This window comes from Corvus moneduloides, chromosome 23, assembly GCF_009650955.1.
Source record: "Corvus moneduloides isolate bCorMon1 chromosome 23, bCorMon1.pri, whole genome shotgun sequence".
Classification (NCBI taxonomy): Eukaryota; Metazoa; Chordata; class Aves; order Passeriformes; family Corvidae; genus Corvus; species Corvus moneduloides.
The window spans coordinates 5,805,006-5,831,583 of record NC_045498.1 but is presented as its reverse complement, the minus strand read 5'-3'; the positions used below and the strand labels follow the sequence as shown (position 1 = coordinate 5,831,583).

General features: G+C 51.8%; 2 protein-coding genes, 1 long non-coding RNA gene and 3 other non-coding genes across 6 annotated transcripts; all 6 read left to right on the top strand.

Annotated features, from left to right (window-relative positions):
• HEYL (hes related family bHLH transcription factor with YRPW motif like) lies at positions 1-8,772 on the top strand. Its single transcript, XM_032132448.1, has 5 exons — positions 1-235; positions 3,694-3,760; positions 4,144-4,227; positions 4,681-4,762; positions 6,159-8,772. Exons 1-5 carry the CDS (start codon positions 156-158, stop codon positions 6,824-6,826), a joined length of 981 nt encoding a protein of 326 aa, XP_031988339.1. The 5' UTR covers positions 1-155; the 3' UTR covers positions 6,827-8,772.
• Positions 8,773-12,537: 3,765 nt separating this feature from the next.
• LOC116455078 lies at positions 12,538-12,962 on the top strand. The gene is made up of 2 exons (XR_004244294.1): positions 12,538-12,631; positions 12,905-12,962. It is a non-coding gene; the product is annotated as an uncharacterized LOC116455078 (long non-coding RNA).
• Positions 12,963-13,134: 172 nt separating this feature from the next.
• On the top strand, positions 13,135-26,260 carry PABPC4 (poly(A) binding protein cytoplasmic 4). Its single transcript, XM_032132473.1, has 15 exons — positions 13,135-13,469; positions 18,996-19,189; positions 19,578-19,693; positions 20,157-20,296; positions 20,468-20,562; positions 21,154-21,291; positions 21,877-21,972; positions 22,423-22,695; positions 22,908-22,995; positions 23,248-23,364; positions 23,906-24,033; positions 24,601-24,694; positions 24,788-24,918; positions 24,992-25,091; positions 25,910-26,260. Exons 1-14 carry the CDS (start codon positions 13,277-13,279, stop codon positions 25,076-25,078), a joined length of 1,890 nt encoding a protein of 629 aa, XP_031988364.1. The 5' UTR covers positions 13,135-13,276; the 3' UTR covers positions 25,079-25,091; positions 25,910-26,260.
• On the top strand, positions 21,585-21,720 carry LOC116455193. Its single transcript, XR_004244330.1, has one exon. It is a non-coding gene; the product is annotated as a small nucleolar RNA SNORA55 (small nucleolar RNA).
• Positions 22,217-22,344, top strand: LOC116455192. The gene has a single exon (XR_004244329.1). It is a non-coding gene; the product is annotated as a small nucleolar RNA SNORA55 (small nucleolar RNA).
• On the top strand, positions 23,488-23,620 carry LOC116455191. The gene has a single exon (XR_004244328.1). It is a non-coding gene; the product is annotated as a small nucleolar RNA SNORA55 (small nucleolar RNA).
• Positions 26,261-26,578: the final 318 nt, after the last annotated feature.

Below are 26,578 nucleotides of genomic sequence, written 5' to 3'. Positions count from 1 at the left end.
GCAGAGCGGGCAGGGGAGGAGCCGTGCGGGGCCGGAGCGGCGGAGCCCGGGCAGGGACAGCACTGCCCCGAGCACGGCGGGGAACGACGGCGGCGGCCACCGGGGCCACGCGTGGGGCAACCTCGCCGAGCCCACCGGCCTCTCCCCCCGCCAGGATGAAGCGGCTCTGCGAGGAGAGCTCGTCCGACACGGAATCTGACGGCACCATCGACGTGGGCCGGGAGGAGGAGTACAGGTGAGGGCAGCCTCCGTCCCACGCGGGTTTTTGGGGTCCCGGCACGGCTCCCCCAGCGCTCGGTGCCTGCCGGGGCACGGCTCGGGAGGGCACCGGCTCTGCCACGGCGGCACCGGGACACGGCACGGGAGGGCACCGGGGCTGCCACCGCCGCACCGGGAGTCCCTCGCACCTCGCTTAACCCCTCGGGGTCGGGCTGGTCCTGCGCGGACAGGCAGGATGACCCTAGAGCGCCGGCCAGGGCTGGTGCTGGCCGTGGGGCTGACCCCGCAAGGAAACCGAAGTGGCCATACAAGTGTTAAAGCTGTGTTAGGAGCTTCAAGAGAATCCCATTAAAGCCAGCGCGGTGGCCTTCTCCTGCCAGGTGGGAGAAGGGCAGCAGGAGCCCGTTCTCTGCACCCCGAGATGGGGCAGCCCCCCCCGAGCAGAGGCACCCACACCCCTGCGCTCCCGGCAATCCGAGAGCTCCCAGGGAATGGGGAAGAAACCACATTTTTTGTGGTTTTGCATGAGAAAAACGCTTCTGCTCTGCTGATGCATTCGTAAGGCACCAGCTGGGGCTGTGATGCGTTAGGGAGGGAGCCCGAGCGGGGAAGGGCTGCCCCGGTGCCCCTCGGCAGCGCAGTTCGCAGGCTCTGTCCCATCAGCTCTGGGCTTTGCTCTTTGTGAGGGAATGGTGAGGACAAGACCCGTGTGTGGTTCCCCAGGCGATGCCCTCAGGCTTCCCCGTGCTCCCCTGGCAAAGGGCATCCTCAGCGCCGCTGGCAGCCCGGGTTCCCAGGCTGGGTCAGCCCTCCCAGGCTCCGAGGGTGCAGACGGCGCAGGGGATGAAGGAAAGGCTCTGTTATTTGTTCCCATCCAAAAATCAGCTGCTTTTGAACTCTTGTTTCAATGGCCAAGTGTCCCCCTTCCCTCCGCGACCAGCTTTGGATGAATTCATTCCCTCTTGCTCTTTGGTATCCTGAGCGGAGCAGCTGCCTGGCAGGTGCCAAGCTCAGGTTCTCATGGGACTAAATTCATGAATCTGCTTCTGATACAGTCACAGCAGAGTCGGCCACGTCGGGCACAAAATGTCCTGCAGGGATTCCCTGAGCCCTTACGCCGTTTCCAAGTGCATCGATATTTAAGCTGCTTTCCTGCTGCAGGTGAAATATATCCCACCTCTCCACATCAAAATAGCAGCAGACTGAGTCCATAGGACCCCGAGGGATAAAATACCGGAATTGTCACAATATTTTATTTCAGTGACCAGCAATGATGAACTTTTAATCTCTCTTTGGTGCTGCTAATGTGTTTGTCCTCTCGAGCCAGTAGTAGAACCAGGCTGGCTGTGATCTGGTGATATTTGTATAGGTGGATGTTGTTCCTCATGTCACGCAAATCCACAGCCAAAAGAGCTGTTCCTGCCCTGCAGAGGTCACACCCCAAGTAATGCCATCCTGCATGGGATGCTGGTGGATCCAGAAAAATCAAACACTTCCAGGTGGGGAGTGTGGAGGAGTGATCAGAGCAGAGAGCGGCTGCCTGGCTGGGGTTCCCAGCCCATTACCCATCGGCTGAGTGGTTTGGGCAAACCAGTTTCCCCGTAGTGAGGGGATGAGTCATGCCGGGCGTGAGGCTTGGATCTGTGCTTGGAGCAAGTTTAGGCTCTGGGGTCACTGCAGAAGTGCAAGATCTGCCCAGATCACAGCCAGAGCTGTGCTGTGAATGACAAAACCAAGGAAAGAGCAATGCAGAAATTTTAGTCATGGGGAATATACTCACGCTATCTTTTATGTGGTTCAAGTCCACCAGATGTATTTTTTAAATACATTTTGCAGTGAGATAGGTGTTGATATCCACATCTGGAACAGCAGCTCACAAAGAACAACGCATCCAGACCGCCCTGCAAAGAGAGTTTCAAAAACCACTGTTATTTTTGGGTGCCTACTTTGCATTTCCAGGTGAATTCAGCACCTACCCCCTGCACCTAAAACACGCCGGTGTCTGTGCAGAGCCCGTTTTCACATCAAAATTGCTCATTCTGTGCACGTCTGCGTAGCTGGCGATGCATGTTGGTACTTGTGGAGCCAGCCAGCACCTCTGCCCAGAGAGAGCCCACCCAGCTGACATTCAAATAGGGGACCTGTATGGAGATGAGCGGAGCAGGCAGCAGAAGAACGTGTTATTGTGTAAAACCACTTCTGAAAGAGCCTCGCTTGGGCCTATTTTTAATAGGCTGAGTTGGGTCTAGTTTTCAGCTGGCTGCAGACAGCACTGTCTGTGCAGGAAAATCCTTAATGGACTCCTATTAAAATGCTCTGTCAAACTGAAAAACATTTGGATTGGGGTGAACCCAAGTGGCCCTTTCCAGATTTGGGTGCCTGACACGAGCTCTGGTCCCAGCGGCGCGCTGGGCTGGCCGGGATTGCAGGCGGACGCGTGTTCACATCCCTGCTCCGAGTTTCGTAAGGCACAGAAGGAGCCCCGAGCCAGTTCCACTTTCCAGAGGGACAAACCCTGAGCCAGTTCCACTTTCCAGAGGGACAAACCCTGCTTGGGGGAGGCAGGACGTGACCTGGCCAGCCTCATCCCCCCCCACCAGCCACGGGGTCTTGCTCCAGGGAGTTTCCCACGGTCGGTTATCCATCGTTATGGGGACCTAAGGGTTGAACTTTGCCTCCCTCTGCATGTCTAGGGCTGACCTTTGGTGTTTTTAGCCTGGCGGGCACAGGGTGGTTTGTGGGGCCCTGTTCCTTAGCCTGTCCCCACAATGTCACTTGTCCTCTGAGCCAGCAGGAGCGTCCCTGCTCCGTCACCTCCTGCCAGGTGTCCTCCCTGCCCCGTTCCTGGCCCCTCTCTGAATGGTTCAGAACATTGAGAACATCCCAGCCCACCCCAAAAATTGTGGTTTGGGAAGCGACTCTCCGGGAAGCCCTCAGAAACCACATCAGTGCCACCGCTGGCCTCACCCTGAGGAGCAGCCAGCCCTCCCTGGGTGGGAGCTCGGATCCCTGGAGCCCAGATCCCTCCTGCTATCGCGGCTCCGAGATGCAAAGCCTGCAGACGGGGCAGGCTCAGACACGAGGGACGGGAGGTTCACACATGGAGGAGAAAAGGCCACGACTCCAGAGCTCGGATCGCTGCTTTCCCAGCCCCGTGGAGATGCCATCGCAGGCTGGGATTGAAGAATTGTACCTGGGAGTGGATGGACATTCTGGTGCAGAAATCCGTCCCAGATTTCTGGGATCTGGTGGGAGATTCTCGGAGGGGAGAGAGTGGGATTCAAGTCTCTGCTTGGCTCCCCATCCCCAATTCCTGAGCTCTGTGTTGTGGGTAAAAATGAGATGGGAACCACAGAAGACGTTTTTTGGGGTGGGGGGAGGAAACTGCAGATGGCAAATGTGTGTAGAACATATGTGCAACAGAGGTTGCTCTCCAGCCAGTGCTAGAAATGATCCCCTCTCCTTCCTTTCCAGCCATGTTTCCAGGTCTGTGTCTCCCACTACGACATCTCAGATACAAGCCAGGAAGAAGAGGAGAGGGGTGAGTGTCCTTTATGATGACCAGGGCAGGCTGGCCCTGACTGTGTGCCAGAGATGTCCCCCTGTGTGCACTGGGGGCCTGTCAACCCATCCTTATTGTGAGGCCACAGTACAACATCACCTTTACACCCCTCCTGCTCCATCCCCTGCAGAATTGTCCCCAAAGCCGATTTTTTTGCAGAGGTTTGGCCTCATATCTGGCAGAAAAGGGGAGAGCAATTTCACCTGCGGTTATCTCACCAGTTCACGTTTCTTCTCTCAAATTTTGCACCCCAAAGCACTCACACACACGTGGCCCTTTCGAAGCACCTGCAGGGCTTTAGATCTGGGAGCTGTGGCTGGGAGTGACTGTGGTTTCTTCTCTCTGCTTGGAAATCTCCACAGATCATCGAGAAGCGGCGCCGTGACCGCATCAACAGCAGCCTCTCGGAGCTGCGGCGCCTGGTGCCCACGGCCTTCGAGAAGCAGGTGTGTGTTTGTGAGAGCCCCTGGTGCCCTGGTCCCACGAGGGCTGCAGGGTTTGGGGTACGGCCTCCAGAAGGAGAAATTCTGCAGCAAGGCTGTGCCTTTCTTATCATCCTCACTCCAGGGAGTAAGTAGGTGGTGGGAATGGGGTGGTGGAACGATATTGGCAAATATTCAGGAGCCCTGGGGAGGATAAATTCAATCTAGGAAGCGTTTTGCAGATATGAGGAAGCACAGAAAGAGGGATTTTTCAATCTGCATTGGGAAGGAGCTGGTTTTTCTGCTCTCTTGATGTAAAAAACAGAGCCCTGGTGGATGCCCCGCGCCACTCTGAGCACTCCTGGGCTTCAGGGAGGTTTCAGGGAGGAAGTCATCGGTCAGAGCCTGGCTCCTGAGAGGCACAAAGCCCTGGACCATAAAATGACAAATGGCTTTTCCTTTCTGCTCCCCACACAGGGGTCTTCCAAGCTGGAGAAGGCAGAAATTCTACAAATGACAGTGGATCACTTAAAAATGCTTCACGCCACAGGAGGAACAGGTAAGAACTGCTCTTAGGAGCACGGGGTGAGGTGAAGGTGCAAACCTGGAAGGAAAATTCCCCATCAGCTGCAGCAGCGAGCTGCCTCCAGCCAGCTCTGCCTGCTTCCCAAGGGAAATACCTTTTGAGGGAGGGCAGATGGGCATTTTCCTACAGATGGGTCAGCATCCCATGCATCCATTTGGGAGAGTGGGACAGGTGGGGAGCTGAACCCCCCCCCAGCCCCACAGGGACAGCACTGTTGGTGTCACACCCCCTGCTAAAAGCTGTTCAGCCAGGGACTCATTTCTTCCTGCTCAGAAATGGAGCCTGCTTCCAGAAAAACCATATTAAACCCTTTACCTCCTCCCTGGGATACATTTCCTGCGGAGGCTGAATTCTGCATGAGGACTCTGCAAATAAACAAGGCTTTTTTTTTCCCTTTCTGTTCTTTTTTTTTTTTTTTTTTTTTTTGTGTGTGTGTCTCTTGGTTGTTATAAGAAGAGAGAGGGAGCCCTGTGCAAAATTCAACAAAGGTCTTATTTGTACTGGGACCTCAGTACAGACCCTCTGTCCTGTTCCAGTTAACAGGATGGAGATCACAGCTCCAGTAAAGAAGCCTCTGGCTTGCTTACCACCCAGTTTTGGCTTGCTGGGGACATTGCTGGCATCCAGGCTTTGGTTCAGGGCTGTAACTTGGTCTGGAACATTTGTTTAGATATTCAGTTTGACTGCACTGCAACAAAGGGCTGCATTGTCACGAGAGACCCCGTCAAGCACAGTGGTCCAGCGCTTCACTGTGCTGTGACATTCTCTGCTTTATTGCTTATGGCCTCACGAAGCTGCAAGTTGGGAGCAGAAGCCTTAAAATCAGCGGCTGGTTGCTGATTTCTGTGGCTTTGAGCTTTCTCAGCCCAGCTGTTTTGGTTCTGCCACTGCCCTGTGATGTTGGTTTAAAGGGAGTGTAAATTTTGGGAGCCAGGCAGAGGGAAGTGGTGCTAAGCTGTGCCTTGAGGAGGCACTGTCCTGACTGGAATGGCCCCTTGGCAAAGGCAGCCCAACCCCAGTGCCCGCCCAGCCCACAGCCATGTCTCCAGCAGTGATAACGGATAGAATCCAACAGGAAAAAATTCTTCCTTCCTGAGCACAGCTAATGAAACCTCTCACTGGTCTCACACGGAGTGAGAGGCTCCCTGACCCCGGCGGGTTCATCCCGGTCAGATAACCGCAGACGCCGCTCTCACGCACGCAAACGTCCGGTCCCTCGGGACACCCACTTGGCTGCCTGCTTCAGGAATATCACACGGCAGCAAAGTGCCTCAAGTGAAATACACAGTGCACTAGAGAGGGTAGTGAAATCCAAGCGCATTCCTGAGCTCTGCACGGCCTTACTGTCACCCACCTCCTCTCCCTCCAGGCTTCCTGGATGCCCGGGCTCTGGCCGTGGATTACAGAAGCATCGGCTTCCGCGAGTGTCTCACCGAAGTTGTCAGGTACCTGGGCATCCTCGAGGGCCAAAATGCCGCCGACCCCATCCGGCTGCGACTCCTCTCCCACCTGAATAATTACGTGGCAGAAATGGAGCCTTCACCCGTGGCCACGTCCCTGCTGCCCATCCAGGCCTGGCCGTGGTCCTTCCTGCACGGCGCCGCCGGGCCTGTGCAGATCCCCAGGAGGGAGGCTGCTCCCGCTCCGGTTGTTTTGACTGCATCTTCCCTGGCTTACCCGAGCCCCGCAGTGAGGCCGGCCCCGCTCCGCCGCGTCCCCGGTGAGATGCTGCCATCCCGCCGGAGCTTCCTGGCCAGCAGGATGGGCTCCTCCAGCCGGAGGGCCCGGGGCGCTGGCTCGGCCGCAGCCGTGCCGGCCGTGCCCAGGATGCCGTCGCCAGCGGGAGCACTGAGGGAGGGCTCATCCAAGAGCAGCCAAATCGCCACTTTCCTCTTCTCCCCAGCCTCTGCCGGCATCCCTGTGCCGCCAGCTTACGCGGCACCTCCCGTCTTGGGTGCTGCCGCGCAGGGACCCGGGATCAGGGTTGGGACATCCAGGATCTGCCGCTCCTGGGCGACGGAAATCGGGGCTTTCTGACCCTCCCTTCCCCTCCGGAGACAGGAGTTCTTCAGTGCTCATTGCCCGCAGGGCTGAGAACAAACTCGGTTGAAAAGGCATCTTTCCTGCTTTGCAGAAGCCAAGGATCCATAGAGAAAATTCTCTCTGCTCTTCCCTCCCTCCTCGCGCCGCCCTCCTCGCCTCGCCGTCACACCTCCTCTCCCTCGTGACGCCTGCAAACGTAAATCACATCCGACTCCATGCACTTGTCTGCACGAGGCCGTGCTCCAGACCCTTCTGGCTACGAGGGAGGGGGCACACGCAGATCCCAACCCCGTTCCTCCTCCAGCAAACCCCTCTGCAGAACCCAGCGTTGCTGTCCTTCGGAAAACAACCAGCCTTGAAATACTGTCTTTATTCCCCTGAGGACTCGGAGCTGCCAGCCAGACTCGCTCGTGCTGATTCCCTTCGACGCGTCCCCCAGCTGCAGCTCCTCATTTTGGTGTGGTGGGATGGACACAGCTCACACCCCATGCCCAGCACTGCTGGCACCCACGAGGCAGGCTCCAGCCCCCCCGCCCCAGCTCCCGAAGAGAACTGGCTGCCTGCTAATCCCTGTGCTTTCCTCTTCGCATTACCAGCTTTTCCCACTTATGTGCCCTTAAGGTGGAGTGAGGCAGCGGCTTAGCAGGGCTCGTTCCCACAGCCCCGCTGAAATCCCGCCGTGGCTGCAGGGCCTGCGCTGGGTTCCCGGCACAAACCCTGCCGGAGCAGCCGGCCGGGCCACCCGGGCTCAGCCCTTGCCCTGCACCGCCGAGGTGTGAAGGGGCGAGACAGAGGATTTCAAAGGGACGCCTGTTGTTGTTGCTTTTTCTTCTTTCGGAACCCAGGGTTCCAACAGCCTGTCACGGAGGGGAAGGCTCTGACGGCCAAAGTGAGAAGAAGATGCCTTTCCCTCTGCCAGTCTCCCTGCTGGAGCTGTCTCTCCTCCACCCCCTGCTGAACAGCCGTGACTGCAAAGGGGGAAAATGGGTCGGAGCAGCCTGAATTTGAAGTGCCTCCCTCGTTCTCCCTGAGCCCAGCATCCCTCACCCTCTCCTCCCACAGTGTTTCTGTTTTCTTTCTCCAGCACCACATTTGGGTCTCACACCTCTCATCCCCCTCCCTGGGCTGGGACCAAAACCCACTGAGGTGTCACTGCACTTGTCCTGAGTCCTGAGAGCTCTCCCTGCCTTGCCCTGTGTGCCCCCAGATGACTGACACAGCAGATTACACCTCGGCTCCTCCAGCTGGCCTCCCCTCCTCTCTTCTTTGGGCAGAAAGAACAGAAACTTGAAGCTTTCAAGCCACCCCGCTCCTGTGCCACGTCCCGTGGTGGCAGGGCAGGGTTTCCCAGTGCTCCCCCTCACCTGAACAGCCCCTGCTCCGTGCATTTGTGCCTTGACTTGCTGGGATACACGTGCAGAATATCCTGGACCCAGCTGCACGCCCACCCCTTGCCCACCTCTACCACGGAAAGAGAGAGAAGGTCAGTGCAAAGAAAGGTAAAAAAGAGGGAGAAGATCTCTTTTGAATGGGAGAAACTCTTCCCATGCCTCAGGTCAGAGGTGCAGCCGGTCGGGCTGTGGGGATGAGTTGTTGTTTTCCTTCCTGCAGATGGTATCTGCCATGTGCATGTCAATGTATGTATCTGCCTTTGTTTGGAAAGTGAGTCCCTCCCAGTTGTTTTGATGGAAGTCATCGCACTTAGCGCACAGAAATGCCTCTGCTACTTCTCACCCTTATCCTCAAGCACCGGAATCAGCCAGGAACAACATATTTCCTTTTAATAAAGTCACAGGAGGGAGGTCCTCGTGGACCCTGGCTGTTCCTGCAGCTGGTTTGTGCACTAGAGCTCACGGCCTCACTTTACACTGTGCAGTGCTCTTAGATTCACGAGCTGTGACATCAGCAAAGGTGGCAAATAAAGTCTTTCAAACCCCCTGTCCTGGTTATGAAATGTAAGTGTTGAAGTGAATCCGATCTGCTCATCCAGCCTGCCCGGATCATGGAAGGGACCTGTGAAGGTCATCGATGAGTAATTTTGTGGCAGGTTTTGATTCCTGAAAAGCTCCAAAAAAAAGGTGAGATGCAGCTTTTAAGGTGACATCCCCTGTGATTGTTTTATAGCTCTTGGTGACTCTGGCCCCAAGACTTTTTTACTTTGGAAAATGAGTCAAAATCAGCCAGGTATTCACCAAGGCTTGCCCTGAGATTGGCAATAATCCATCACTCGAGAAGAAATCATTTCATTTAGGGTCTACGAAAGTGTCAGGGAACAGATGGGGTCTGGCAGAGCCTCCAGCAGCCAGACTGAGGGCTTGCCCTGGTCTGCTGACCCTTTGCAGCCGAGACCAGAATAACCTCTGTGGCATCTCGCTGTCGGGAAACGCTTTGGACTAAACAAAGCGCCACAGCTGAGGGCCTGTCTCTGTTTTGAGGAAAGGAGCAGTAAATGATCCCTCTCGTGAAAGATGCTTGGGAGAATTTTACTGGGGAATGGTGGGAATTCAACTTCCTTTCCCATAACTCCTTCTCGCTGCAAAATGCCTTTCAAAACCGCCCATAAATCCCTTCCTTAAGTGCTGTGCGGGGAATTGCTGGAAGGGAGCAACTGCAGCTGTGATGGAGTAATGCAGCATCCGTCTGGAAGCGGGGAGAAACTTCAAGAGCAATAATAGGGCTATTGATGACGGCTCGTCCCGCTGGTGCCTGGGCTGCCCTGACCCGGCTGGAGGCGGCGGTGGGAGCTCAGTGCTCCGGTGTGGCCTCGGCCAGAGAGAGGAACCCAATTACCCTCCGTGGGAGGCAGGCACACAAACCGGCCCCGCGGGCTACAGTGCTAAAACAAAACAGAGACAGAGGGAAAAAAAGAAAAACCACTTCCTGATCTCTGCGGATCAAACGGGAGCCGGGGCGGGTGGAAGGGCATCGGTTCAGCCCCGTGGGGTTTTCTCCCCACAGCAACACGGTGATTATAGAGCAGTAGCTCGGGACTGCAGCTTCATTTGATTTTTTTTTTTCCCAGGGTTTTCTTTAGCCTAAACGTCTCCTCTAATACATCCTGGCAACTTTTGATCTACCCTGCAGGGGAAATCCCCGAACTCTCCGTGCATCCTTGTTCTTCAGGCAAAAAAATTCCTGCTGAAGAGGCCCGTGGGAAGGCGTGGGCTGGGGCTGCGGCACAGTGGTGTTAAAAAGGCTCCCAGCCCGACACGGCTGGAACAAAGCAGGGTCCTGATGAACGAGCCTTGGAGGGGACAGGGACACTCCCAGGCCGTGGGAGATCTGCTGTGCAGCAGGTGCTCCAGGAGCGAGCCCTGCCCTCCCGAATTCCCCGGCATGGAAAAACGGGGCTTATCCCGGTTCTTGCTGCTGCCTGCCCTGGGTGAAATGTTCTCCCTCCTTTCTGCTCGTGGAGCAATCCCGCCCTGCCATCTGCTGGTGGAAATCCTAAAGCCGAGGTGGAGAAATCCTAACCCGGGGGGTGGCGTTTGGTCGAAAACCTGCCATCTGTGCTGGGAGTTGGGCGATCTTTTGTGGTGACCATCAAGGGCCGAGGTACAGCGCAGACACACGGCAGCAGAGCAGCTCTGGAGGCCTCGGGATGATTGATGTGTCACCCACCAGCACCATCGATGGGGATGGATTGGCAAGATAAAGCCATTAACAGATGTCCCCTCTGCTCCAGGCGCTGCTGAAGGTCCTGAGAGGGCCAGCTGGGAGGATCTCAGGTATCGCTGGCCACCAGCAGCAGCTGCACTCGTGTGTTGAGGACACCGAGAGCAGTGGGGTCCCTGGGGGCAGTTTTGTACCTCCAGCCCATCAGGCCGTGTCGGGAGTGAAAAGGATAGAGGAGGACACAGCACGTGTGGCTGTCTGCACGGAGTCCCCTGGGAGGGAGCACAAATGTCACTAAATATGCTTCAAATCAAAGCCGTTCGCAGCGTAGCCACAGCGGCTGCTGCAGCCCAAGGGTGTTCTGTGTGGAAACACGCTCTTCGAGCTGGGCTGTGTTTTGACTTTAGCCGTCAAAGCAGGAGCTGAACACTTCCACAGCGAGATGCCTGTGTCAGTCCACGGTTTCCCAGCGGAGGAGGTGCCAGCTGTGAAGGACCAAGCACAAAACGGTGGCAGGCGTGACCCCACCAGTGCGGCCTCCCAGCACCAGCAGCTGTTGGGAGAATGATGAGACCAGGAGGAGGATGATTTGTGCCATTTGTGTTTTTCAAGACAGAAAATACTGCAAATCGTTACAACTTGCTTTGCTATTTTTACCTTTATTCTGCTACTCTTGATTATTCCACTGTAATGAAGGGGTAGATACCATATCCCATTTTTATGATAACACTGCACCCCGCTTTTAAAGCAAATTAAAGGCAATTTAACGTAGGATTGAAAAGCCACAATGCCCAGCTCACCAGCCTCTACAGACTATCTTAGTCCCCCTTAGCAGGCCATCCATGGAGCCTGAAGGTCACTGATGAATCACTGAATCCTGCACTGCCGTGTCCTCACGCTCTGCTGAAGATGCTGGAAACAGATAATTACAGGTCTCCCTGGAGCTGATCTCGTGAGCGTGAAGCCATGGGACAGCAGCAGAGGGGGGTGAATCCCTCTCCCATCCCAGCAGCTTTCTGCTGCATTCGGAGTCGTTCAAGCCTCACCCTGGGACTGACAGCTCGCTTCCATGGAGAGACATCAGGACCCTTGGTCCTGCTCCAGGGCAGCCCATGATGGGAGCTGGCACAGTGCCGGGGCTGCTGCAGGAACTTGTGCTTATTTGAGGAAAAATTATGCTCTGAAGAGGAGGAGGTTGTGGGAACAGCTCCAGCTCCAGCCGCTCCTCATCCCACTGCCAGCGACACCTCCAAAACCAGAGCGTGGAGCAGGGAGGAAAATGATCCCAGAGGAATTGTTTGATCCCCTGGTGCACTCCTCTGCTCGACCAGCTCCTTGCCCTGGTCCCAGCCCCATGGCCCCTCTCTCCCCAAGAGGCTTCCCTGGGGTTTTTGTGTTTTATGGTGGGGCTGAGCTGCCCCGTGAGACATCCACACATGGGAGGATGGGGTGGGAGGGAAAACAACCCCAAAAACCCTTCTGGGGGGGGGTGTTGCTGTGGATCCATCTCTCTGCCAGCTGCCCACAGGGGATTGTTTGTTCCTAAATCGGTCTAAATGTTGAGGTGAAACTTGTGTTTTAATTTACGGCTGCTGCTCCTCGCTGGGGGCCACTGAACACGCTGGCACCATCCTCTGACACCCCTTGGGGACATTTTCCGGATTGATGGGATCCCCTCTCAGCCTTCCCTTCTCCAGACCGACCAGGCCCAGCTCCCACAGTCTCTCCTCATCAGGGCGATGCTCCAGACCCCAAATCACCTTCGTGGCCTCCGCTGGATCCCCTCCAGCAGCTCCTCACCTTCACAGTCCTGAGGGCAAGCGGGCACCGCTAACAATTAATTAAAACACCTAAAAAAAAAAAAAAAAAAATCAATCCGGGAAGCGACATCATTTCCAACAACGTTAAACTTTAACAATCCCAGCACGGGCCGTTCTCCTGTGGCGGCCCCGAAATGGCGGGAGCCGGGGGGGGGGGGGGGGGGGGGGGGGGGGGGGCTCCCCGCGGTCCTCCTGCCCGCTGGGGGGCGCTGCGTGCGGCGCGGCGCGCTCCGGGCCGGGCCCGGCCGCCTCCTCTCGGCGGCACCGCGGCCCACTCGCGCCGCCGCGGCGGCTATAAAGGGCCGCCCGCCGCCGCCGCCGCCCCCCGAAAACGCCGCCCTTCCGCCCGTCGCGGCCGCACCGCGTGAGTCGGGGTCGGGTCCGGCGCCGCCGACCCCGCCGCGGGGCAGGGAGGGCTGGGGAAGAGCGCGGGGGCGCCGGGCGAGCGCGGCGGCGACCGCTCCGTGGCTGCCCGGCCGCCCTCAGGCCGCCGCGTGCGGGCTGTCGCGCCGCCACAGCCGCTCTGGTTTATTTATAATGCTTTTAGGCTGCCTAGCTGAGCTAATTTAAAAGGAAGTAGTTATATTAATGCGGGTTAGAGCTTTATTTGTTTTTATTTTTGTTTTTATTTCCTCAGAAGATCAACGGGCCGCCGCTCTGCAGAATCTGGGCTAAATCGAAGGAAAAAAAAAAAATAAGAGACGTGGGGTTTGGGAGGTTTTTGCCTCAAAGCGCTCGGGAGCCGGCGTATGAATTTTGGCGTCGTATCCGATCGCTGCTCTCCAGGAGGCGTAACTTTGGGGTGTTTTTTGCTGATTTTTCAAGCTCGCACGACCCTCTCAGCTGCTCTGTGTCCTGGTGCCCCCCCCCAAGCTTCTGCAGGCCGCAGCTTAGGCTTTAATTAAGAGTTTGAGTGTTCCCCCAAGATTAATATTTATAAGAAGCTTGACTTGAAACCCCCAAGTGTAAAACCCCGTGGTCCCCAGTGGTTGAGAGCGCCGAGGGGAAGATGAACACGGCCGCCAGCAGCTACCCCATGGCCTCGCTGTACGTGGGGGACCTGCACCCCGATATCACCGAGGCCATGCTCTATGAGAAGTTCAGCCCCGCCGGGCCCGTGCTGTCCATTCGGGTCTGCAGGGATATGATCACCCGCCGCTCCCTGGGCTACGCCTACGTCAACTTCCAGCAGCCAGCAGATGGTGAGTGACAATTCCAACCACATCCATGGCTTTTTTTTATCTCTCCCCCCCTCATTTTTTCCCCACTAATTCACGTGTTGCCACGTAGCTGCCTACCACAGTGTTACAGGGTGAGTCGTCCCTTTCTAGTGGTTGCAACAGGAGTGTTTTTTTGCTGCTTGGTGTCTACGAAATGCTCTGCAAAGGCACATCTTGGTAACATCTCTTTTAGACGGGCCTGTTTCTCTCACTGATTCCGAATTTTGGAGGTTCGTGTTTGTTCCTCGCGTAAGGATATAATCCCTGGTGTGTTTCCCTTCGTGCTGGGGTCGTTTGGGGTTGTCTCTGTGGGGATTTGTGCAGCCAGCCCTAGCAGAGAAAGTTCAGAGCAGTCAGCTCTGGTTGAGTGCTCAGTTCAGTGACTGATCCTGTGGCTGCTCCACGCACTCCCTGTTCAATAAATTTAATATCTGCTGTGTTTGTGCTAGCAGCTGGACGTGCCTCCCAGTTTGGGAAGTGGTGTTCTTGCTCTAAAGTGAAATAAAATGCTTTGTTGGATGTGTGGAAAGCCAGGCTGTCTCCTGTGCCGATGCCACATTGCTTTGCTCTTGCCAGACTCTCTTTTTTTCACACTTTGTTTCCTGCTCAAAGCCAGGTGTTCCAGAGCTGAAGCAGCAGGTGAAAGATGGGACAGGAGAGGTCATTTTGGAACATATCTCTTCTGGAAGGAAAATGGGTCAGCGTTTTCTGCCCCAGTTTTCAGAGCTTTGCCTGCTGACTGCTGCAAGTTTATTGCTCTGTGCTGGGGTTTAACAGCATCTCTATGTGATAGAGGCATCCAAGTAGAGATGAGAGTGAGCTTTTCCCCTTGAATTCAGAATCAGTTTACAGCAGCTTTCCTGTAGCTCGTAGTAGGTTTTCCTGCTTTATGTTTTTGCAGAGCTTCCATCTTCTCCCAGGGCAGTTCCTTCTGATGTCCTTCCCTTGGACTGATCTGATTGGGCACTTTTGATCCTTTCTCTTGTCATGCTGATTAAAAGCTGACTTGCACCCCACTGCATAATATCTCATCCATGGCACTCTCAAAAAAGCTTTTTTTTTGCAGTATATTTGTGTTTTAAAGCTTCTCAGTGAGAAGGAAAGAACCTGAGAGCCTGTATTTGTGGTCCCATCCTGCTCTGATGAACCTGTCTGCCCTGACTGCCCTTAAAACACCACCTTGGTACATTTATGTGCTGGACAAAGTTATCCCAGCCCACCTGCCTTCCCTAGGCTCTGATCTCATTTTGCAGGATCATCAGAGAAATAAAAACAAGCAGCAGAAACAAAGCCAGGAAGGAACTCTGAGCTCGGGTTGGATGAATCCTGGGGAGATGGGGTGCAGAAGTGTAGATAAACGTTCTCTCAAAGCAGAGAAGAGTGCTGATGTCAGAAGGGATCAGTGGCTTGGTCCCATGTGCTTTAGCAGAAACATTCTGCACCTCATACAAATGGGGGCCTTCCCAATAGATTCCAAGGTAATCTTTCATGGTTAAAAAAAAAAATAGGCAGGAATTTAGGGGGAGGTTGCACCATTCTGGGCTGCTGGGGAGGCAGCAGACATTTTAGGAAGCTCCTGGACTTGAAGTGATACTTGGACCAAGTAGGTGGTGTCTTGTTACTGGTAGGTCTTAGAAGGTCAAGTGGTTTAAACCTAAATATTGAGTGGTTACTGGGCCACAGAGGAATAGTCAGACTCCTCCTGCCCTCATGAAGAGATGAGAATTTCTGAATTTCTCCTGTCAAACTGCAGCATTTGTTACTCTGCATAAATAAAAAACCCAGCTGCTAGTACTCCTTGTAATGCAGCAGAACCTGGATAGATAATTTGGAAGAAGGTTGTGGTCTCTCCAAAACAAACTTGACTACGAAGAAGATGATTTTTCAGTGTAAAATGCAGAAATTTGGACTGTTTTCAAGGAAATTTGGACTGCATGAGGCTTCCCGAGAGGAGGAGGAGGAGGGATCTTTGTTTTCTTCCAGGAATGCATAATCAGAAATGCACTTGGGCTTCATCCCACTAAATCTGTGAAAAGCTGAGGGGAGCACTGCAGGAATCTGGTTGGATTTATGGTTGGTGCTCCCGAAGTACCACTTAACAGTAATCAGGAGGTTTTGTGCTCTGCAAACTTGCTGTGGACACACCGTATGTTTGAACTGGTAGTAGGTGTTAAAAAGGTTGATAAATGATAGTTTGCACTTCCCCAGCACCTTTTGTGGAAGGGTGAGTTCTTTGTAAATGTGAAGAAAGCAACGATTTAACTTTTTTTTTTTTTTTTTGTGTTCTAAAGTAGCACTCTGTCCTTGTGTCCACAGAGCAAATCAAGCAGCCAGAACTCTTCCCCATTTCAGGGTCATGAGGAGCTCACACTGCCACATCCTGAGCATGCTCTGCACTTCCAGGTTCCCGTGTCCAAACTGGGTCAAAGCTTGTGGGTTTTTTTGTGTTTTTGTAGCTGCTGGAGTGATGCAGGACAGGCATTGTCTAACTGGCAGTGGTCTGCTGCAGAGAGGTTATTTTTAGGGAAAATGAGCTCTGCTGGTTTTGATTGCAGCTCCTTGCTGGAGTAACCAGGGAATGCTGAATGCTGAGCCTGTCATCCTGTGATAGGCAGGGTAAGGAAACACTTCAAAGTTCTGGCTAGTTCAGGCTCAGCTGTGGCTGTGTTAATATTTATTCTTCCTGACTATGAAGAAGGGAAAGAAAGCAAACTCAACAAATAAGCTGAATTCCTCTTTTCATGTGTTCCATGCAATTTAATTCCAAACATTGACAGTCACGAAGTGACAACTCAAGTAACGAAGCAGAGAAGCTTCAGTTTGGCTGCAGAGATAAGATGTTCTGAAAGTGTAGGAAAAACAGAATGTTTCCCAGGCTAAGGAGGATCCCAGGGCTGGGAATAGATTCGTGTTTCTGTAGAAGAGTGTAGATAAACTTGTTTGTTCTCCTCCTTGAAGGCAGAGGAGCTGTGCAAGGTAAATTGTGGAGGTAAAAGGGAGGAGTTGGTACCTTTTTCATTGCAGCAGGATTTGGTTGTAACTTCAGTGATTGAGGAATTGAAGCCTGTTGTATGTGCAACCATCTCTTTTTAAAAAAAGAAGTGGTTACATTTGCCTCCTGTGCTTTCCTTGTCAGGACTTTTTTTCTCAGTGGCCTAAGTGAGAGCCTGGAGGTTTGGGGAGAATAAAACTCCTTGTGTGGAGTTTCTTCTTGGGTGAATCTTGGGGTGTGAGATTGGTTCTCTGTCTTCACAGCCACTAATTCCAGCATTGTGTTAGCTCTGTATCAGGGAGCTTGTAAGGGATTTTAATTGCTCTTGAGGCAAACTGCAGTGAGTGTTCAGGTGCTCTCCCTGTCCAGAAGGCCATGGAAAGGGAATGAAAAGGAAGCCTGAAAGGGGCTGTGAGTGTGTTCAGTGTTCTGTATGAGCTGCAGTTTGAGTCTGCTGGAAGGATGACAGGAACCAGTGGGAGAGAAACAGATACAGGAACTGAAATGGCTGAAGCTTTGTGGCTTAAATAGAAGAAAACGAGAAGGTGTTTGCTCAGATTAAGGAAATGAATCAGATGTGCTTGGTGTGAGTCATTCACAGAACTCTTGCAGATCCCTTACAGGTTTTCTGAGGTCCTGGTGGAGTGGGATTGCATTTCCACCTGCGGGTGTGGCACGCATCCCTCAGGGAATCCATGTAGGGCTTTCACTGCTCACCAGAAGTGTCTGGGTGAATTCCAAGCCCGGCGTAATAATAGAGTGGAACAGTAGCAACCTGTTGAAAGAGCGGTGCAATAGTATCTGCTTGGGGAGCTGGTAAGAACCGGGAGGAACTTCTTAACTGCTCTGGATCTGGGTGGTGGCTGCGGAGCTTTCACAGCTCCCCCGTGCTTACACGCCACTGCTTCATCTGCTCCTCACCTTCCAGCAGGAGCCTGGTCCTGCTGCAAATGGTATTATCCACCCAGTTTGTGCCCTTGCCAGCACATGCTTCTGCAGGACCTCTGCCTGCTATAAATAAACACTGCCAAATTTGACAAGCTGCACCGGGTCGCCTGCTGAGCTGCCTACTAGGAAAGGACTGCAGGAAGAACCTGGGCTGCATGGACTTGGAGCAGCAGCTGAGGAATCATTTTAGCCTGGCACTTAATTGCATTTAACACCTTTGTCTAAACAGAGCTGTTGGAGTCCTTAAATTATTTTTTTTTTTCAAGCAGAGCTTGTTTCCAACTGGATTTGTGTGTGGGGAAAACAGCAATGGTACCACTTCAATTTAAAAAGCAGCAAGAACAACAACAACAACAAAAAACGTTTCAAAGCACATGAAAAATCCGGAGAAACTTCCATGAAGTAATAGAAGCTGGCATTGGGGGTAGGGAGTGCTGACTTTGGTAGGCAATATTCCACTGGACTTCCTAGAGATGGTTTTGGCACATGCTGAGTGGTTACTCAGGCTGCATGAGCCAAGTCACGTGCAAGGTGTTCAGATTGGTCTTTTCCTTGAATTTTCTGCTCCTTAAATCTAATCAGCAAATACCACAGGGCGAAGGCGGCCTGGGAGAACTGAGCCAAACAAATTCAGAAAGCTTGGGCTCTGCCCTGTTAATTTCCCTTGATTTTAATGCATGTCTTCCCATCTCTTTGCCTGCTCCATGCTGGGAATTAACAATCTTTCTTTCTTCTCTGCTCGCTCCATGCTGGGAGTGTTTTCTGGCATGGAACAGTGCAAGCATCTCAATTTTATGAACAAGATCCTGATGTGTGTATGTAATGAACCTTTTAATACACCAGTAGGCAGCAGAAATAGCCTCGTGGAGGGGGGGTTTCAGTGCAGGTTAGAATGACAGTGCTGGCGTTGGAGAGTTTAGATAAACACTTCCCTGCTAATCAGATGGGGTGTACCGACTTTTTTCAACCCCCCCCGAATTTTCTCAGCTCTCTTGTCACCTTCAGCTTGAGCAACTTGGGAATCATTTTTTTGGCCACATAAGTTCTGTAGAGGCTGACTCATGTCCTCACAGCCAGCCATGTGTTTGTGCACATTTTCCCTGACCTGACAGGGAGATGATCCTTCTCTCTGAATAGAAATGAGGATGGGGAGATGGGAGCTTCATGAAAAGCAAAACAGCCACACAGTCACTTTTGTTACTTCTTTTTTTTTTTTTTTTTGAATCAGGGTTTCCTGGTTTTCCTTTCCTTCTTTAGGTGGAGCAATTTACCTTCATAATAATTCAGAATATAGCTAATAAACCCCAGGCATTTTGATATCCATTTTGCTGTGGTGGTTAATGTATTGCTATAATGGAAATTTAAAGGCTGTGAAACCTTTTATATACTTAGTGACTGTGCTGCAAAGACCTCCCTTGAAACATTGAGTTAGAAGTCATTGATCACCTCTGATAACACCCCAAATGCCTCCATGAGCTGAGTAAAATTCAGAAAAAACGATCACCCACCCACTGGAAACCTTTATTTTTTAACCAACCACAGAAATCTCTTCTTGGCTTCTCTTGCAGCTGAGCGAGCTCTCGATACCATGAATTTTGATGTGATCAAAGGGAAACCCATTCGCATCATGTGGTCTCAGAGGGACCCTTCCCTGAGGAAGTCAGGGGTTGGGAATGTCTTCATCAAGAACCTGGACAAATCCATTGATAACAAGGCACTTTATGACACATTCTCGGCGTTTGGAAACATTTTGTCCTGCAAGGTGAGATGTGGTTCCATTGTCCAGTTCTTTTATGGTGGGGACGTGATGAGAGATTTGAGTGTAGGAGTGACAAAGTGTAAGGAGCAGAATCACAGAATATTCCGAATCGGAAGGGACCCACAAGGCCCATCAAGCCCAGCTCTTTAAATGCCCGGTGCCTACAGAGATTGAACCCGTCACCTTGGTGTTCAGACAGAATCTCTGAAAGGCACAGTTGACCAAAAGCTCAGGGATTGCTGAAATGACATCAGATTTGGCGGTGAAGTGCAGGAATCTGACGCTCAGGTTGTGTCTGCTTCATGCTGACCCTTGGCAGCAACACATTTTCACCTGCTGGCCCGTGACGCAGGAGGAACGCTGACAGCTCGCTTTGCTCCCTCTCCTGCAGGTGGTGTGTGATGAGAATGGCTCTAAGGGCTACGCCTTTGTGCACTTTGAGACCCAGGATGCTGCAGATAGGGCCATCGAGAAGATGAACGGCATGCTGCTCAACGACCGCAAAGTGTGAGTGTCACAGCCGGCAGCAGCAGCGCTCACATGCTCCGGGATGCATCTCGGTATTAACAGGGACACACAAGGCACTGGTTCTCCTGGCCCAAGCCTTGGCCTGCTACCTCTCCACTCCAGGGCTGGTGAGTGACCCTGCCCAAGCCATGGCCTGCTACCCCTCCATTCCAGGACTGGTGGGTTTCCCTGACCGAGCCTTGATTTGCCACCTCTCTGTGAGCGGGCTGGGGTGGGTTCTATGTAGGAGGGCCAGTGGGAGTCCTTGGCCACCCACAGCACACAGGTGATTTTTCTGGTTGGTCTGTGGCCTGTTTGTTGTCTTCTGCTGTCACCTTTTCTTGTCCCCATTCCCAGCTCCTACTACACACTCATTTTTTTGCCTTGCCGCAAGTCACACATTGGTTTTTTTTCTCTGGAAACTGATCTGTTTATTGGGATTTTCATTTTTTTTATCTTACAGATTTGTTGGGAGATTCAAGTCTCGTAAAGAGAGGGAGGCCGAGCTGGGAGCCAAGGCGAAGGAGTTCACCAATGTCTATATTAAAAACTTTGGGGATGACATGGATGATGAAAGACTGAAGGAGCTCTTTGGCAAATATGGTAAATACAGAAATGTTTTTATTGAGGCTGTGAATTTCATGAAATGTGGTACTTTGAGTGCTGCTACTGTGCAGTCTCTGCCTGGGTCACTTTGAGGCTGAGGCTATTAAATGGAAATTAATAATCTTGAGATACATTTGATATTTTACTAACCCTTTGCCTTGGTAACAGGTAAAACGCTGAGTGTTAAAGTGATGACAGATCCCACTGGAAAATCCAAAGGCTTTGGCTTTGTAAGCTTTGAAAAGCACGAAGAAGCCAACAAGGTAGGACCAACTTCTGTGTTGCTTGGATAACTTCAGAGAAGAAAAACTTGGTTTATCTTGGGAGCCGGTTTCTGAAATGGAAGAAAATTCTGCCTCGGGCATGACCTCTTCTAGATGTGGGAACTTGGAAACCTTTTGCACCTTAATAGCTTGACATTCAAGGGTGACTTGGCATTCCTCCAGTTTCCTGGATCCACACAGAGTGCAGTGGTATAATCAAGAATGTTAATTGCTGAAGAAATACTACAGTGCAGGGCTGAAGGAGGAGGAGGGCACCTAGAATGACAACATTGCTTAAAAATGGTATTTTCTAAGCAGACTGCTTGTTAAAATATAGTTTTAATTACAAGAAAAGGTGGGGATAAATTTCCAAGTTAGTTCAGCACTCTGTGGTGTGTCAGCTTGATCTGTCTGATAACTTCAGCTTGTCTTTAATGAGCCTGTTAACAGCAGCAGTGCAAAGGTAACGTGCAAACTCTGGTTTATGGACAGGCAGGGACACAACGTCAGCTCTGGGCACTCCTGTTCTGACAGGATCAGGGGCTGCCTTGCTGCAGCAGCTGAGAGTTTCTTTTGGAACCCTCTGTGCAGGCAGTGGAAGAAATGAATGGGAAGGACATCAATGGGAAAATGCTGTTTGTGGGCAGAGCACAGAAGAAGGCTGAGCGCCAGGCAGAGCTGAAGAGGAGGTTTGAACAGCTAAAACAGGAGAGACTCAGCCGGTACCAGGTGAATAATCTGTTCCTTTTCTCAACTTAAGCATCGTGTCTGGCCTGTTGAAGGAATTGCCAGAGTAGTCATTGTCCTGTGACACATCCTGGGTTAAAACACAGAGGGGTCTCTGTGGTATTTGGTGGCAGAGGGGGCATCAGGGCTTAGTCTTGGCACCGAAAGTGTTTAGGAGGAACAGGCATGAAGTCTCCTTGACTTTCAAATGGGGATCCCTGGAGAGATGGGAAGAGACAGCACAAATCTGCACCGCTCTCTGTAATTTATGGCAGAACTGGGTCGTGTCAGAGGTGGCATCTGAAACTCCCCCACTCCCTGAGCTGCAGTGCTGGACTGGGGACATGTGATGATGCCACAGGAAGGCAGAGGAAATCCAGACAAGCTCCCTTTCACCACAGTGGGACTTGTCTCTACGCCTTTGCAACATTTATCACCTTCAGCTTTGGGTGGTGTGGAAGGAACATGATGCTAAATTAAGAGTTTTCAGATAAATTAACAGCTCTGGCAGATGGGTAACAGTTGATGTGCTTAAGATTTTGGGTTTTTTTTAATGTTATGAATGTCATGCTGTTCTCTCCCTTCCAGGGTGTTAACCTGTACATTAAAAACCTAGATGACACTATAGATGATGAAAAACTGAGGAAGGAGTTCTCACCTTTTGGGTCAATAACGAGTGCCAAGGTAACGTGGGGTTTGGGGGTTATTTGGATTTTAAAGCCTGAAGAAAGGACCTTTTGTCTACCATAGCATTAAAGGGCTCTTCTTAACCTGTGGTTATTGGGATTCTGAAAACACCTGGCTTAGTAAATAGTGGGATTGTACTGAAAACTTCATTCCCTTACCCAAAGGGGAGGCAGGAAGTGGCAAACATGCTTGTTTGAGGTGATAAGCATGAAATGGCACTTTCCTGTGTGCGTTTAGAACTGCACCAAATCTTTCCCATTCCTTACTGTGCGGTGTGGGCCTGGGGACACATGGTGCTGACAGCAACGCAGAGCAAATCCAGACAGGTGACTCTTCGTGAGAACCTGTCTCTACACCTCTGCAACAAGTTATGTCCTGCCTAAAATTTTAAAATCCACAGATTCTTAGGCTCAGTTGTACTCCATTAGCAATTCATCTTTACTGCAGGTGATGCTGGAAGATGGACGGAGCAAAGGGTTTGGCTTTGTCTGCTTTTCCTCTCCAGAGGAGGCCACCAAAGCTGTGACAGAGATGAACGGGCGCATCGTGGGCTCCAAGCCCCTCTATGTGGCACTGGCACAGAGGAAGGAGGAGAGGAAGGCCCATCTCACCAACCAGTACATGCAGCGCATCGCTGGCATGAGGGCCTTGCCTGCCAACACTATCATCAACCAGTTCCAGCCTGCTGCTGGCGGGTATTTCATGCCTGCTGTGCCCCAGGTGAGCTGCTGTGGGGTTTTTAACCTGTCTGGGTTCAGCTGTGTTCATCTCACTGAGCCTTTCTTATGCCTGTAAGCAAACAGCTCTTGTGGAGGTTATTCTGTGACTTGCCAGCTGCCTGTTCTCTTAATCTGACTTGAGTGTTGGGTCATGTTGTGAACGTTTGTGATGCACTTGGATGTTGCCTCTGAGCTTATCTGATCTTCCTCCAGGCTCAGAGCAGACCCACTTACTATGCACCCAACCAAATGACACAGATGAGACCCAACCCACGCTGGCAGCAAGGAGGAAGACCTCAAGGTGAGAATGCCAGAGGCTCTTTTGGTTGTAGAAGCCTTTGGGGGCTGCCCTTCCCAACAGGAACAATTAATGCTTTCCTTTGTGGGGACGGTCCTGTGCAGGGCCAGGAGCTGGACTCTGATCCTTGTGTGTCCCTTCCAACTCAGCATATTCTGTGATTCTCTGATTCTTCCCGTGCACAGCCCCTGTAGCTGAGTGTCCTGCCTTGCCAGCTGGTTCCTTTTTGAGATTTCCCCTCCTTCCATCCCTTAGGCTTCCAGGGAATGCCGAATGCCATGCGCCAGTCGGGGCCTCGGCCAGCCCTGCGCCACCTGGCCCCTGCCAACGCTCCGGCCTCCCGGGGCCTCCCAGCTGCTGCCCAGAGAGTTGGTAAGAAGGGGTCTCTTCCTGGGCTTTTCCCTTTCTCTGGGAGGGAGGAGGATGCTGTGGAGACTTGACTTCTACTCCCAGAGATGGTTGTCAGACCTGGGATGTCTGCAAAGAGCAGAGCCAGCACCTGCCTCTTTCCTATTCCTCGCTGTGCAGTGCAGGTCTGGGGGCACTTGGTGCTACAGCACAGCAGTGGAAATCCAGATGGGTTCTTTCCCACTGGTTTGGGACTCATCTCTACACCTCTGCAACACCACTCAGAAAGCTGTGTTAGCTTATGGCTTTTGCTTTCAGAGGAGAGCATCCAAATTCATTTTATTCCAGTGAGCAGCTAAAAAGAAACAAAGTGTGGCATCTGTGGTTTGGTTCTAGGGAGAACAGCCCCTCCCTGAAGTAGCCAGCTACGCTTTGGAGAATGGTTTCTAAAGAAGTATCACCATGCAGAGCGTAGTTTGAATTCAGAATCAAACCCAGACATCCCAGCTTGTTTGCTGACAAACACGTTGCTGCAGGTGTTTGTCACTGTGTTCTTCCTTTGCAGGTGTTGGCACAGCAGCACAGACTTTGGCTCCCCGTCCTCCTGTAGCTGCCCCTGCTCCCAGGGCTGTCCCTCCTTACAAATACGCCTCAAGTGTCCGCAGCCCACACCCAGGTGTCCAGCCTCTGCAGGTACCACCAGGGGCTGGGCAGTCCCTGCAGTTTCACATGCAACTGAAGTATTTTTATAAAAACTTCAAGCTACTTTTATGGCCCAGACAGTCCTAATTTGGAATTTACAAACCTGGCAGTTGTGCCTTTGCCAGGGGCACCCTGGTTGGTTTATCTGTTGTGTGCTCACAAGCCCTTTTGTAGCCAGACTTGCTGTAAGGATATTTTTCTTGCTTCTTTGTTCCTGTTTTGCAACCCTTTAAGTGTCTCTCCTCTTTGCCAAGTTCCCACTGGGGTATCACTGAAAGAAAGAACAACATCCACACCTGCCTTTTTTAACACCTCACGATGTCTGATCCCGTTTTTGTGAGATATTTACAGTGCCCCGTGTGACATTCCAGGGTTTTGAGCTCAGGATTTGCAGGGAGTGTTTGTGAACGAAGGGCACCTTACCTGCCCTTTTCTGAAGCCTGAAGTGTGCTGTAGGCTTGACAGAGGTTGTGTTTTAGGAGGGAACATTTTAATATTGTCTAAATAGGAAGCAATCAGCCTCATACCTATTTCATAACCCTTGTCTGCCCTTTTCAGGCACCTCAGCCTGCAGTGCATGTGCAGGGCCAGGAGCCACTGACAGCCTCCATGCTGGCTGCTGCCCCTCCCCAGGAGCAGAAACAGATGCTGGGTGAGTAAAACCCCAGTGCTCACCGATCATTTTTCATCCCCTCAGGTTTCAAAGATCAAAACTCATCTGTCTGAACTCCTTTTTCTCCCTCAGGAGAACGTTTGTTCCCTCTGATCCAAGCTATGCACCCCAGCCTGGCGGGGAAGATCACGGGAATGCTGCTAGAGATTGACAACTCGGAGCTGCTGCACATGCTGGAATCTCCCGAGTCCCTCCGCTCCAAGGTGAGCTGCTGTGTTCCTTTTGTGTTGGGGGGTTCTGAGCAGGGAGAAGATCTCACTGGATTTGTCTCCCCAGGTGGAGGAGGCTGTGGCAGTGCTGCAGGCTCACCAAGCCAAGAAAGAAGCTGCCCAGAAAGTGGGAGTGGTTGCTGCTACCTCTTGAACCAGGATGACTGGTGAGTGTCTCAGTCCTCAGCTTCAGCGAAAAGCTTCCAGAATCAGCAAATAAAACACGGTTGTTAGTGAACAGTTCATGTGGGTCTGTGACCAGCACTTGTCTGATTATAGTCCACTCTTCAACAACAAAAAGCTCTTAATGTCGTTCCTGCCAGAAGAATCCTTATGTAGAACTTCAAGAATATTCTTTAGATCCCTTAAATAAACAGCAGAATGGTGCTGTTGAAGTCCCTGAAGTGTCCCTTGCAGCTGATGTGAAAAGGAAGGACAAAAACATGGGGATGAGTCTTGTGGAACTGCTGGTCTGGGAAACAGCCCTAAGGAGCTCTGGTGATTTTTAGGCTAAGCAGGCTCTTCATGCCCATTCTTATCCTGGAAACCATCTGCCTTCAGGATGTATTAAATGTTGGGAACGTTTCACTGGATAGGTCTGTCCACGCAAGTGCTGTCACCTGTGTTTGGAGTTGTTGTGGGACAAGAAGGTTTTTGGTTATTGGAATGCCTCTCCCTGTGGTTAATGCTCCATTTCTCTGTGGGTTGTCTGGAATTGCCATCTCCAGTACTTCCTGTGGCGCTGTTGAGATCAGATGTCACGACTCAAGCCGGTGAAGAAGGATGAGGATTCTTATTTTATTCTTATTTTCACTGGCTGATTTAGCAAAGAATTTGAGTTTCTCGTGGATAATAACGATTTCTGATCATCTGACCACCAAAACCAGTTTCTCTGTACCTTCCCAATTATTTCACATTCCTTTTGGCTTGGAATGCTGGAATATTCCCTAGTCTGGAGCTGACCTGTCTCCCCTTTTTCCTTTAGGATACAAAGAAGCCAAATAGCCCCTTCCTAGACATCAGCTCAAGATGTTTGAAGATCCTTCACTGTCCTGCAGATCTCAAGGCCGTGCATTTTATCACATAGTTATATTGCATTTTGTAAATTAATCTTAAAGATCTTATTTAAAAAGCCAACTCTGAAGCTTGAGGTTTCCAAAACCAGAATCTGGGGGTTTGCAAGCTTTTCCTTTGCCAGAACAGGGCTGCCCCTTGTGTCTTCTAAAGAGGACGTTGAGGATTTTAGGCTGGAAGTATTTTTGTGAGTTTGTGTTTAATTGAACAATCCAGTTTGGAAAGTTTGGGAAACATTTATCAATAAAGGAATAAACTTGCACTGTGTTTGTCATAATTTCTCTCTGTTGGCTGAAGAAATGTGGCGTGGCTTTGTGAAATCAAACTGATGGGCAGTTACTGGGTGGTGAATACATTCACTTGGGATTTGAGTTACCCTGCTTGTTGATTTTGGATAATGAGTATTTTGAGGCAGCTGGGTTAAAATTATGCCTGGGGCAGTGTCTGAAGGGGGTGATGGCTGTAAGCAGTGATCTGAGAAGGGTTGGGAGAGGTATTTTCAAGTGGAGGGTACGAGGGTTTGGGCTCCCTTTCTGTCATGGGCTGTTCTCTGTTTCCATTTCTGCATTTTCAGCTGCAT